Raw genomic sequence first — 12,275 nt, forward strand, 5'->3', positions numbered from 1 at the left:
TATGAAGCATCATAAGAGCCTTTTAAGCATAGCATGAAGAACATATTACAAACTATAGATTGATGAGTATGAATTAAAGACTTGTGAATGATTTTCCTCTGAAGCCAGTACTAAAGCATGCACTGGCTTTACTTACTGTGTTTGCTTTTTAATAGTGGGTTTATTTAGGCTGTTCTACACATAGTATACTTTTAAAAACCTTTTTTTAAACCTAATCCATAGAAAATGATTCATTTATTACATTAAAAGCAGTTGGTATAAAAAAGATCCCTACTGAATCTCTCTTCCTGATTCTGCAGCTCTGAATGAAGTGTAAAAGGGTAAACACTTTGACAATGTTTTTACAGCAAGTATTGTGATAAAAGAACAATATCAGCTAGTATTTTGGTTTTATTAAAATCAGTTTTTGCTCCAGTGTGGAGCGCCCCAGCAGCTGAGTGTGTGTTGAGTACAGTGTGGTTTATAGAGCTTGTGGGTAGATATTAGTTTGGCTGCATTGTGGGATTTATACCCATGAGCAACCTCCCTTTTAATGCACAGTGTATTTTTCTTGTCATTTTGAAAAGGTCACTGTGTTGGCATGTATATGAAATAATGAAAGTTAGTACTGTTTACAAGAGAAAAGCCAGACAGGTTTCAGAACCAGTTTTTAATACAGCAAGTCTCCATGGAGCAAATGTAGGTTCCCTCGCCATTACTGTTGAGAATATGTCAACGGGATAGGTTGTTTTCATCTGCTAGGGGATGCTTTTAAAGTGCTTTCTGGTCAAATCCAATTAGGTTGACAGTTAATAAGATAAAGAAAAGATGTTACTGAGACAAAGCATTAATTTAAAGATGTTTCTCCCAAATTTAAATGAACTGTTATATTGTCCAGTGATGTCTGGCATAAGAAGACTGAAAATATGTTCGCTGTAGCAAGTGACTGTTTTTACCAAGTTACTGTTTTGTAATTGAATACACAGTTTACAGTTAGTATTTCTAACCATACTAGTCACATAGGACTGTGAAGTTAATTATATTAATTGTTCAAATTTGAATTTGGTGCCAAGCAACCAAAAAAACAATTGTCAAAGAAAAAACAGTTTTTGAAATCGTTATTGAGGCACAGTACACTCTGTGTATATGTTCTTATTTTGTAATCTCTCCCACCTGATGCTCATTTGCAAAAGCCCTTTTATTTGAGATGCAACCAACATGCTTAGTATCGTCGTATTATTAAAAGTCAGAGCAAGGAAAGATGGCAGGAAGAGAATGAGTTGACGTGGGGTGATACCAGTTGCCCGCAGTAGCCCTGGGCAACACATCAACCCTGTTTGACCACCTGCAATTAAACATTTTCTTATTAATAATTTTTGTGATTCATTTATTTATTATCTTTGGCTATTCAGTCTTCTAGTTGATACATTGTTTCCCCAAACTCTGTAAACAATTTAAAATCACAATCTTGACTAATATAATTAATGATTATCAGTTTTTCCATAATCAGGCAGCCCTATAATTCCTAATAAATTTGATGCTAAAGAGGGTTTAAAATGTTGCCTTTTTAATTATGTCTTTGTTTTTAAGCATGTTGAAATCCTGTTTAATAGCAGAGCTATGTAACACAGACTGCTCTCTCACACATAGTTATAAGTCTTTGCTCCCACAGACATAAAAATGAAAGACAGATCGCAGAAAGTCTTGTCAAGGCCCTTAACAAGAGTACCTGGATGAATGGTTGAACAGTCCAACATGTCAGATGGCTAATAGGAGCCTTTTCCTTTCAAATTTTCAGTTGGACAGAAATAAAAAAATGCCTTGTTTACGGCTGCAATGATTATTTTGCTAATTAGTTAATCTCTTGACAATGTTTTCGATTAACCTATTAATAATCAGATAGCAAAAGGTGCTTAATAGGGTATTTTCTTAATGAATTTGAACCAGGTGAAGCTAAAACTATGTCAATTGAAAGGCTCTGGATAGAGCATATTTACAGACAAAGAAGGTTTTTCATCTTAAATGCAAAATGTATATATTTTTTGTACAGTTTTGGCTTAATTACTGCTTTGAGTGGGTTGTTCTTTTAGCAAATATTGTGTTTTAGAGTCTGTATACTTCAGTTAACAATTATTTCATTGCTAAATTAGTTGATAATTATTTCAATGATCAATTAATCGCGATTAATCCGATTAGTTGTTTCAGCACTAATCTTGTTTGCGCCTCACTTTTTTATTTTGAGGTGTCCAAAAAAGGGTACTGAGCGATAAGTTAGCTTCTTAAGGACTAAGATGTGCCGTAATTGTTTTTATTTTATTTTAATTGTATAAATAACTGCTGCCTAGGGCTACACGATATTAGGAAATCTTGCGATGACGATAATAAGGATAAATATCGTAACGATGATATCAGGTGAAATATATGCCTATTTTCTTCTTTTCCCCGTTGTCCTCTGTGCTTCCAACACTCTGTGACCTTAAGCTTTTTGGGCAATGTCGTTTGTGTCCGGTTTGAGCATCTGCTGCCATGAGACTCTGTCCTACTGGCTAAATGCTGCATTACCATGTAAAGTGTTCATAGCCCTTGGAATATATTAACCAACAGTTATTGCACTCTGAACCGTCCTTTGCGACATTAATATTGCACACACTTATATCTTGATGACACAATATTCGCAATATATTGTGCAGCCCTACTGCTGCCCGTAACTTGGAGGATTTTAATGCTTTAGTAGATTTCCAGTGATAGAGAGACAGCAATGTAACACGGTACTCTTAAGAAAATCATTGTAAATATAATTACATTTTCAATTTATCAAAAAAGTAGTACAGAATATATTTTGAATGTTATATCTATTACTTAAAGAGAATTTGAAATCAGCCAATTTCAGGATCAGCAGATCAGAGCTTCACAAAATCAGCTCAGATTTTGGCCTCATATTCTGTAATTGGTGCAGTTCCTTAGTTGTGTTATTTGTGAAAGGAACGTGGTGGCAAGGGGGGTTGAAGCCCACCCGCTGCCATTACTCCTCTGAGCTGTCGTGGCCGATGTAATCTCTGTTGTTTGTGCTCGTAGCAACGTGTTTTGCATTGAGGTGATAGAAAGGTGTGGAGTGCTGCAGTAGTCGATTCACCTTGGGCATCTTCTTCCAGATTGACATCAAACTCTAGGTGCATTACTGCCACCTACCGGGCTGGAGATTGTTTCTCAGTGATACCAGTGTGGTCGAAATTAGACTACAGCCTTCAGCCCTATTTTCTTTCATTAAATATCATAATTACTCTTTTTATTGCTATACATCCCCCTAAGGTACTGAATGTCATTGCAATGTCTTTTGAAGAGGAAAAAAATGCCCACCTGAAGATGTTTGTTTTTGTGTGAATGGAGTTAAAAGGGTAGTTTGAATTAATAAAACAAGCTCACTTTCAATGTATTTTCTTTAGGTTGATTTTTGAAAGAAGGATGCTTAAATTATGCCCATAGACCTAAGGCGTGATCAATGTTCTATTGTGTGAAATCTTTAGTCACTTGCTCTCACAAAATGAGCTTAGATGCTGTTGAACAGGTGTGAGGAAGGGCTATGGGGTCACTATCTAGTTCAGGTTGGACCTAGTAATTTAGCTAAACTAAGGGATTTGCTCCTCCCTGCTAAGACAGGCAACACAAAAGATCTCACTTTGAAAGTTGAGAGGGAACAGAGGGGTATGGACAGTTTAACTAAGATGAAGGAGTTCAATTGGCCAAAATGCCTACTTTGATTAGTCTTTACACTTGGTCTAATTGAGCATGCATATTTGTGAGTATAAATCCTTCTTTGCCTGTGGGTTCAAACTTAAACTCAGGTTGGGACACCAGTATAAACCAGTATAGAGTGTGTATCAGGTTCTTTTTTTTTTTCTCCTCTCGGGTTGTAAAACTCTCACTATCCTCAGACTCATTCCTCCCTCTAGACTGAATTTGCTTGTCTTCTCAGCATGAGTGTTTAATCTTTTCATGCTGGTGAATCGGCCCAGTGAATGAGTCCCCAGGTCCTTCTCTCTAGGAGCCTCTGAGATTATTCTAAAGCACTAATCGTTGAGCAAACACAGCAGTGCTCTCCCATTCCCATTCTACACAGGCCACAGTATAGCACAACTTCTTCTTTCACTTCTCTACACATCTTACGCCCTGTGTAGATTTCTTTGCTTTCTGGCGCACGTAGCCTAGATTACTGCTCCTGAGAAACAGGCCCCTTAACTCCCACCATCGCAGCCCTGCTTAAAATGAACCAAGCACAGATTGAGTGTTGTTCTTATTTGTTCTTTTATACGGCGCAAAGTGACATGTAATTTAAAGAGCATTATTTCCTACATTGTCCCCTCAAAACCCTTTACTTTTGTGGGTGTGTTTGTTTTTTAATTAGATTGTCAGAAGGGAAAATCTAGCGGGCTTATATGATGGTGTCAATATCCTCGGATTTAGAGCTTCGTCAATATTGTCTGGCCTTGCTGCTACTAACCTGAGCAGGCTGCTGGCATTTGGTATAAAATAAATAGAGTGATTTGTCTGTTTTGTTTTTACTATATCTGCCTTGCATCCAAGAGAAGTTTTATTTACACCGCTCTCCACTTGCTATTTGCTGTTTTTTGGCGGCTGTGGCCTTCCTTTGAGCTGCACAAGTCTCTTCGCCTAATTGTCTTTAATATTGTTTCATGTTGCTTCACCCTCTCTTCAATGAGGAGACACCCCTATGTGGTGAGACTGTGGCACATAGTATTAACCTAAATCAGAGAGGCACCAATCAATCAGCCAGAGATTGAGGGGTTAATGTTTTCTTGATCAACTGTAATCAGTAATCGGCAAGTCAAAAATTGATTATCGTCATTAAATGCATCCAAACTAAGAAGTCCCACCATTTTCTTTCTAGAAATGGATAAACCATCATGTACTCAGCACGTACTATGATGCACTTTTTGTTGAGTGTAATGCAGAACATATAAACATGAGTGACGTACACTTTGTGCATGAATGGGGTTAATGTGTTTACTCCGTAATGTGGAGTCAAACCTGCTATCTCTATATCAAAAACTAGAGGACACTTTTTCTCTTTAATGTTCTTTCATCCTTAACAAATAATACTAAAAAGATTTAAAGAATTAAGAAAGAACCAATCAAGATGGTTATCAGCCTAATCAGTGCATCTCAAGACTAAAAAAACTTATTTGTGATTTGTTATTCTATTTTTTATTGCTTGTATTTTATTATCTGACGGGCTCTGATGTTTCTCTTTTTTTTGTAATTATTACATTGTTACCCCAAAATGTTTTCTTCAGTTGCTTTTTACAAACTGAGAAAAGCGGCTGGGGCCCACGGCCACTACTCTGTATTTTTGCTTCTTTTAAAGACGAGTCCTCTTCCAAATTAGAACAGAAAAGGCGTCTCATATCTCTAAGGCAAATACCCTGAAGGCTTAAGGGATCCACTCTGCTGATATTTTTGTCTTTTCCTGCCTTTTAATTTATTGTCTTTTTTTTATCTTTCTCACAGAGAAAGTTGTTGGCCATCTACCTCCACAATGACGACAGCGTCCTCAGCAACGTCTTTTGTTCCCAAATGATGTGTGCCGACTCTATTGTCTCCTACCTGAGCCAGAATTTCATCACATGGGCCTGGGATGTCACTAAAGAAGCCAACAAAGCCAGGTATAGCATCAGAATTGTCTTTGTTTCCACGGTTACTACTTTTTAAGTCATTATTATTATTACCAAATCTGCATTTTACTTCTTAAAGGTGAAATTTTCAGATTTTACTTATTTATTTATTTATTTTTTGCATCGAAAATGTTGTAGAAAAGATCTCAGAGTGCAAATTTTAATGGAAGCTGAAATAAGTTGCAAACATTTTCTGCTCCTTTTGAAAAAATGTACTAATGAAAAACTAGTTTATTTTTATTGGTTTGCTGCCATCTTGAAAAGTCTGGAAAATTAGAGGTTTCTTAAAACATAAGTTTTCATTAATAAAGTATGTACTCTACTTCTTAAAACATAAAAATTAGCATTTTGCAGTTTATTTTGGAACAAGGAGCACTTCAGATTTAGACAAGCGTCAATCTGTGCAAGTGAAATATTATAGGAACTAGGGATGCATTGATGCGAAAATTCAGGCCGATATCGATATCTTATAACAATATCCATTTTTTTATGGCCGATAACCGATATTTACTGATATTATATATATATATCTCACTACGCCTTCGAAACCGGGAAAAAACAACCACATTGCTGACATTGCTGCTCTGCTTCTGTAAAACACCCAACTGTCCTGCAATGCGTCTCTCTCACATGCCTAAACAAATGCCACGTGGCCAACTGCCACCCATCTCTCTCCTGAAACATGTACACACACCCAACAAGATGGTAATAAATATTGTTTTTTAATATCGTTCCAGTTTTACTTACCAGACCGGTACCAATATTTTACAAAAGAACACAAATCGGCTGATACCAATGTTAATGCCGATATATCGTGCATCCCTAATAGTAACACCTGTCAACCTGCACAATGGGAAAGACCAGACTGTACAACTTGTTGCCCTAGCACGTTCAGATCAGACACATCATTCAGTCAATAAATGAACAGCGAGCTGCGGCTGTTAATGTGCTTTTTGTTAAGTGTCGGATGCAGAAAAGGGGGAGAGGTGGTGGAGAAACTGGAAATGGCACAGAGGCACTCGTGTCTGGGCAAAAGAAGACAAGAATTAAACATTGGTTGCAGCGCTCCGACAAGTATTAAATTTGTTAAGTTGTAACAGGAAATGTAAAAATTAAGTGTTTTCTGTATTATAAAAGGTCTAATTAGGCTGAGATCACATTCAAAAAAGCATTGCACAGATGTTGCACAATAAGTATGTTTTTCAACTTTTGAAGATTTTTTATATACAAAACTATAGTATACAAAAAACTTTTGAGAGGACAATAAACCTTGTTTTTCCATTGATTTATTAATTGCTTAGGTTGTATTTCAATTCTATTTACTTCAGTGATATTTTTTATTGTTATTTGTTTTTTGCAGATCATTATGCAGACCACAGGTTGGTCTTAAATAGAAGCACCTTTCAGGCTCCCGTAGAGAGCTAAGCTGGTACCGTCTTTGATCAAATAAAATGCTGATTTAGTTCTGGACATCCTGCCACCTGTAACAGATGGACTTGGCCTCTAGCCTCACTTAGCTCTTGAAAAAGACTGAAGCCTTGACTTGGACTTGAGGATTTTGGGACTCATGAGCAGTCTTTATCTCAAGTAAACAGGGCACAAAGTCAGCCTGTATCTTATTGACAGACCACCCCTCTAATAGGGAAACATATTGTCGTCTGAGGCGGCATGTTTGATTAATCAAGGATTTTTGTGGATCACTAATGGCTTCCAACCATCTGTTCATGTTTTAGCTGTAGCTTCAAAATAATGACCACACAAATGTCTTTCAAACAGAAATCTTTATTAAATGCTTTTTAACTTGCTGTAATTGTTGGAAAATACAGAGTTGGTAGTACTATCTCTGTATGTTCATACAATTATAATAGCACCGTTGCAAAGTTTCTTCAAAATAAAACCGCTTCCTTTGACTTTAATTAAAGGATTATGCACATTTTTGCTATTTTTCTCATGTAAATGTTGCACTTTAATACTATTTAAAACAAACCACAGCATTCCCTAATAATCAAACACTATTTAAATGTTAAATAAATGTTCTGATAAATGTAGTATAGCATATTTTGGGTATTAAATTAAGAAGTTCATTTTATTTAAATAAAACCAGCATAGTTATGATTCATAACCTATAGCAATGCAGTGCTAAAGGCAAAGCAAATGGCTTGCATCCAATGAGGAAACATTAATTTTAATAAATAGAGATTTGGAAAAAATGACTAATGCACATCTCTACCACCAATTAGTCGTACAGCGTGTAGTATTCCGCTTTGACAGCTTTAAAGTTGAATAATGCTGTAACTGTGCCTTTAAGGCTGGCCGCCAGCTGAATCCTTATGTTTTATTCATGTGTGACTTCCAGTCTGGAGAAGTGAACAGTTTTTATTAATATTAAGATGGATGTGATAAAGAGGATATTGAATGTATCTCACCATGAGAAGATCTGCAAATCTTGGGAGCTGCCAGAGTGTGGAGGGAGATTGCAGGCTGTATCTTGTCCTTGAATCATGATGTTTTCTTCTTGGACTGAATTGTAATTGTTTAACTGTATAACTGCTGGTTACACAGGGAGTTTTAGGGAATGTTAAATCATGTACTGTTGGTGGAAACTAAGGCTAGATCTCTGTTTTGCTCTCTCTTCAGCTTCATTCTATGATTGAAGCTTGGAGGTTGCGTGCTAACAAAAGGCGTTGTGTTTGCACGGTGAGGCCCCTGATTGGGCATTTTTGACTAAGCTGTCTGAATGGAGGGTCAGTGGGAGACTCCCTTAGAATCCAAACATCTCTATCACTGCATTTATCCTGAAAGTCCAAACCTCTGTGCCCTGTTATGGTGATGTGATGGTGTCTACATCACCTGTTTGGTTTTTGTTTCCAACCTCTTTAACTTTTTTTGTACAGGACAGTGAATTTTTATTAAAAAAAATAGAACTTTTGTATTTCTCTTGTTTATTTCCCTGCTCTAACATTCTCCCTCTCTCTCTCCTAAACTTGCTGAGTTAAGCCTGCCCTCTGGTAGTAGTCATTTAAGAAAGACTCGCACCCTGACCTTACCCCTCCATTATTTCTTTTAAGGAAGCCCCCTCCTTCCTTCATTCCGCTTTCTTTCCCTTCCATTGCCTCCTTTGCTTTTTGCCCCAGCTGGGCCTTTTTTATTGCACATTAAAAGAGAGGCAACATCTGGAGCTTTTCATCACACACAGCTAGTCGCAGCTTTGCCGCTAACGCATGCATGCACTCGTGCGGGCTAACCCGCTCACACATACGCGGCCGCTCTGCATTCTCACGCTCTCTGGCTGATCCAAAGTGACTGCTGGTTGGCATCAGTCACACAGGCTGTTAAAAAGGTGTCCTAAGTGTGTGAGTGATAAACCTGCTGATACTGGAATGTGCTTGTCTCACAGGCATCCCTGTTAAATGATTAATTATGCATAAAAGCAGGGCTGGGGATTGGATGCCAGAGTTTTTGTCAGAATTGTGGAAAACAAATCGTACAGTCAGTATTCTGTTACACAGGGCCTTGCAAAAGCAATAATACCCCTTGAACGTTTTCACAGTTTGTCACCTTACAGCCACAAACCTCAGTGCATTTTACTGGGATTTTATATGATAGAACAAGACAAAGAAATGCATAATTGTGAAGAGAAACTAAAGTAATGCATGGGTTTCCAACAGTTTTATGAATAAAAATGTGAAAAGTGTGATATGCATTTGTATTCAACCCCCTTTGCTCTGTTACCCCTAAGTACACTCCTCTAACCAGGTGGCTTCAAGAGTGTTGTAATTAGTCCATCTGAGAGCATTATTCTCAGTATAAATCCAGCTGATCTATGAAGACCTCAGAGGTTTGTAAGAGAACATTAGTAACAAACAGCATGATGAAAGCAGACAGGTCAGGGAGAAACATGTGAACAAGCTGAAAGCCATTAAGGTTATAAAATAATATTCCAAGCTTTGATCATCAATTGGAGCACTGAAGGACAGGTCAGGCCTAGTTGAGCATTAATCACAGAAGGGGCCTATGGTAATCTAGAGGAGCTACAGAGATCCATTGTTCAGGTTATAGGATCTGTTTTGACAATTATTAGCCCTGCACTCCACAAATGTGGCTTTTGTGGAAGACTGGCAAAAGAAAGCTGTCATTGAGGGGAAAAAGTCAAAAGAAATCCTTAATGCAGTTTTCCACAAGTCATTGAAGGGACACTGCAAACGCTGAAGAAGGTGAGATCAAAAATATTTTTTTGTGGCCTGTGCTTGGTGGAAAAGCAACCCTACTGTGAAACATAGCGATGACAGTATTATGCTGTCTGGAAACCATTGCTTAGCTGGGACAGAGAAGCTGGTCACTGTCAAATACTGGGGAAACCTAGAAGAAAATCTGTTATAAGTTGCTGGACACATGAGACTGCGCCACAGGTATCACCTTCCAGGAGGACAATGACCTTAAATTTACAGCCAGAACTATAATAGAACGGCTTAGACCCCCGCATAGAGTGGCCTAGTAAAAGTCCAGATCCCCATGTTATCTGACAAAACTCAAATTAAATGCAAAGAAAAATGGGCAAAAAAGTCAGCATCTAAATGTGCAAAACTAATAGAGACATACCACAAAAGATGTAGCTGTAAAGGCAGCATAAGGTAGTTCTGCAAAGAAATGCCTCATTGGGCTGAATATATTATTTGGACAAAATAAATAATAATGTCTATCCACTTCAATTATTCACTACCCTGTCTTGGTCTGTGACATGAAATCCCAATTAAAGGAACATAAAACTCTGTGGCTACAAGATACAAACAAAATGTCTAAAGGTTAAAAGCTATGAATATTTTTGCAAGTTTGCAATAATTATGTCAATATATATAAATGTAGAGGTTAATATTTGTTTTATTTGTGCGCTCTGCTTCCTAAAATTCTGACAGTGTGATTATTCTGCGGTCTTAGTGTAAATTAACTGCGCACAGACCAATTTGCACACCTGTTCTGCATACCTGACTACTCCTTTAGACATACGCCGACGTGAAAACATAACTGGTTCGGAGGGAGAACAAAATGTCACTTTCAAATCAAAACATGTCCAGGTTAGCTCTGAAACAAAGTGCACAGTGAGCTACTGGAGCATCCGGTTCCCAGACTGCTCCCATACAGGTGCCTGGCAGAAACATTCCCCGCAGTGCTACTGTACTAACCTGATTCATCAGCTGCTCACTGGAGCAGACCTCAGCTCCTACCTGTCAGTTCATATCTTAACGCATCAGTTGGGCATTAAGAAATGTGCGATGACAGCGCAGGGAAACATTAACTATTTTTGCTGTAGAGATCCGTATAGAGAAAATATGATGGGATGGGTGACAAATTAGAAGTTGTCAATCACGTTGGCCGTTGACACGGAGTCTTAAACGACTTAGTGGCAAGTTTAATCAGGTGTTTTTCTTCCACGTTTAGTTTTCTCCATGGATTTTTAGAGGCCGTGGATCTGGTATGGGCTCAGTTACATTCTTTACCATGTTAAATTATACCTGGATGATGGTTGCTCCTCACCTGGAGCAACTCGGCTTCCTCCTGCCCTCTGTGTTGTGTCCGTACATGTTCCATGCCGAAATTCAGAATTGCTTTAAGTTCTAAATGCAGCCTAAATCGCAGTGGAAACGTAGTTGATGTAGGCCATGTTTCTTAGTTGTACAGTTTTTATGTTGCCGTTTTGTCTGTTTTCATTCTGAAAGACTGACTTTCTTAGATTTTGTGTTGGAAACCGAAGCACCTTGGCTTGTGCTTGGTTAGAGCTTAAAGATTAGGTTACCCTTCAAGTTGTTGTCCGTTGTTCTCTGGCCTTTCATTACAGGTTAGAGTTTCCCTGCGGGCTATTGTTATGGTGCGGCTGGGTCGAGGGCTGAACAGGGACAAATGTCAGATCAAAATGATCCTTAAGATTAGAGTGACCCATCTTTTTCATTGCGAGTCAAGGGTGACTGAGAGTTCATTTGGGGAAGTTCTGACTGAATTACAGTCCGAAGCATTTCTTTTCCGTGGTCTTTTTACTATTGCATCCGAGCTCACATGGAGCTTTGGTGCTCAATTTCTTAGTTTGAAAGTTGTGCAGGCAGCTTCTATAGCTTTGACTCCATCTTTAATGAGTTACACCCCTCTCTCAGGCAGCTGCCTTTCTATCTATGCTCGCTCTCTCTGACCTGCCCTCCCACCACCCATTCCATTACTTCTCGATTTACCACCCAGTTATTAAAGTAGATCTTATTAAAAGGCAGGAGAAAAAGCTAATCTATATTTGCATTCAGTCTATAGCAATTCATTAATATTATGACATTTACAGCGAGCTTGGCGGGGCCCCGGCTGCCGGCTACCCTTTTCCCTCTCTGAAATGTTAATTTAAAAAGTTCTGTCTTTGTAATGGAATAAGAAATCCTCTCTTGCCCTATCAATTCTGGGTGCCTGGTGAGGAATACTAATTCATCTACGCTTCCGATTGAGATAGCATGTCATTCTGATGGAAAAAGAAAATGCAGAATTGGTTTTAAAGTCCTTAATGCCATGAGTTGTGGGTATTTTTCATATCTCCTACAGCCTGACTAGAGTGTACCATTACCAGTTGTTGTGAAA

General features: G+C 38.2%; 1 protein-coding gene across 1 annotated transcript in view; it reads left to right on the top strand.

Moving 5' to 3' along the window:
- Window positions 1-12,275, top strand: part of faf1 (Fas (TNFRSF6) associated factor 1) — an 82,818-nt gene that overhangs the window by 45,585 nt on the left and 24,958 nt on the right. Inside the window, exon 13 of the mRNA XM_047375305.1 lies at window positions 5,506-5,660. Within this exon, the coding sequence (XP_047231261.1) occupies window positions 5,506-5,660 (155 nt within the window). The remainder of the gene's footprint in view (window positions 1-5,505; window positions 5,661-12,275) is intronic.

This window comes from Girardinichthys multiradiatus, chromosome 9, assembly GCF_021462225.1.
Source record: "Girardinichthys multiradiatus isolate DD_20200921_A chromosome 9, DD_fGirMul_XY1, whole genome shotgun sequence".
NCBI lineage: Eukaryota > Metazoa > Chordata > Actinopteri > Cyprinodontiformes > Goodeidae > Girardinichthys > Girardinichthys multiradiatus.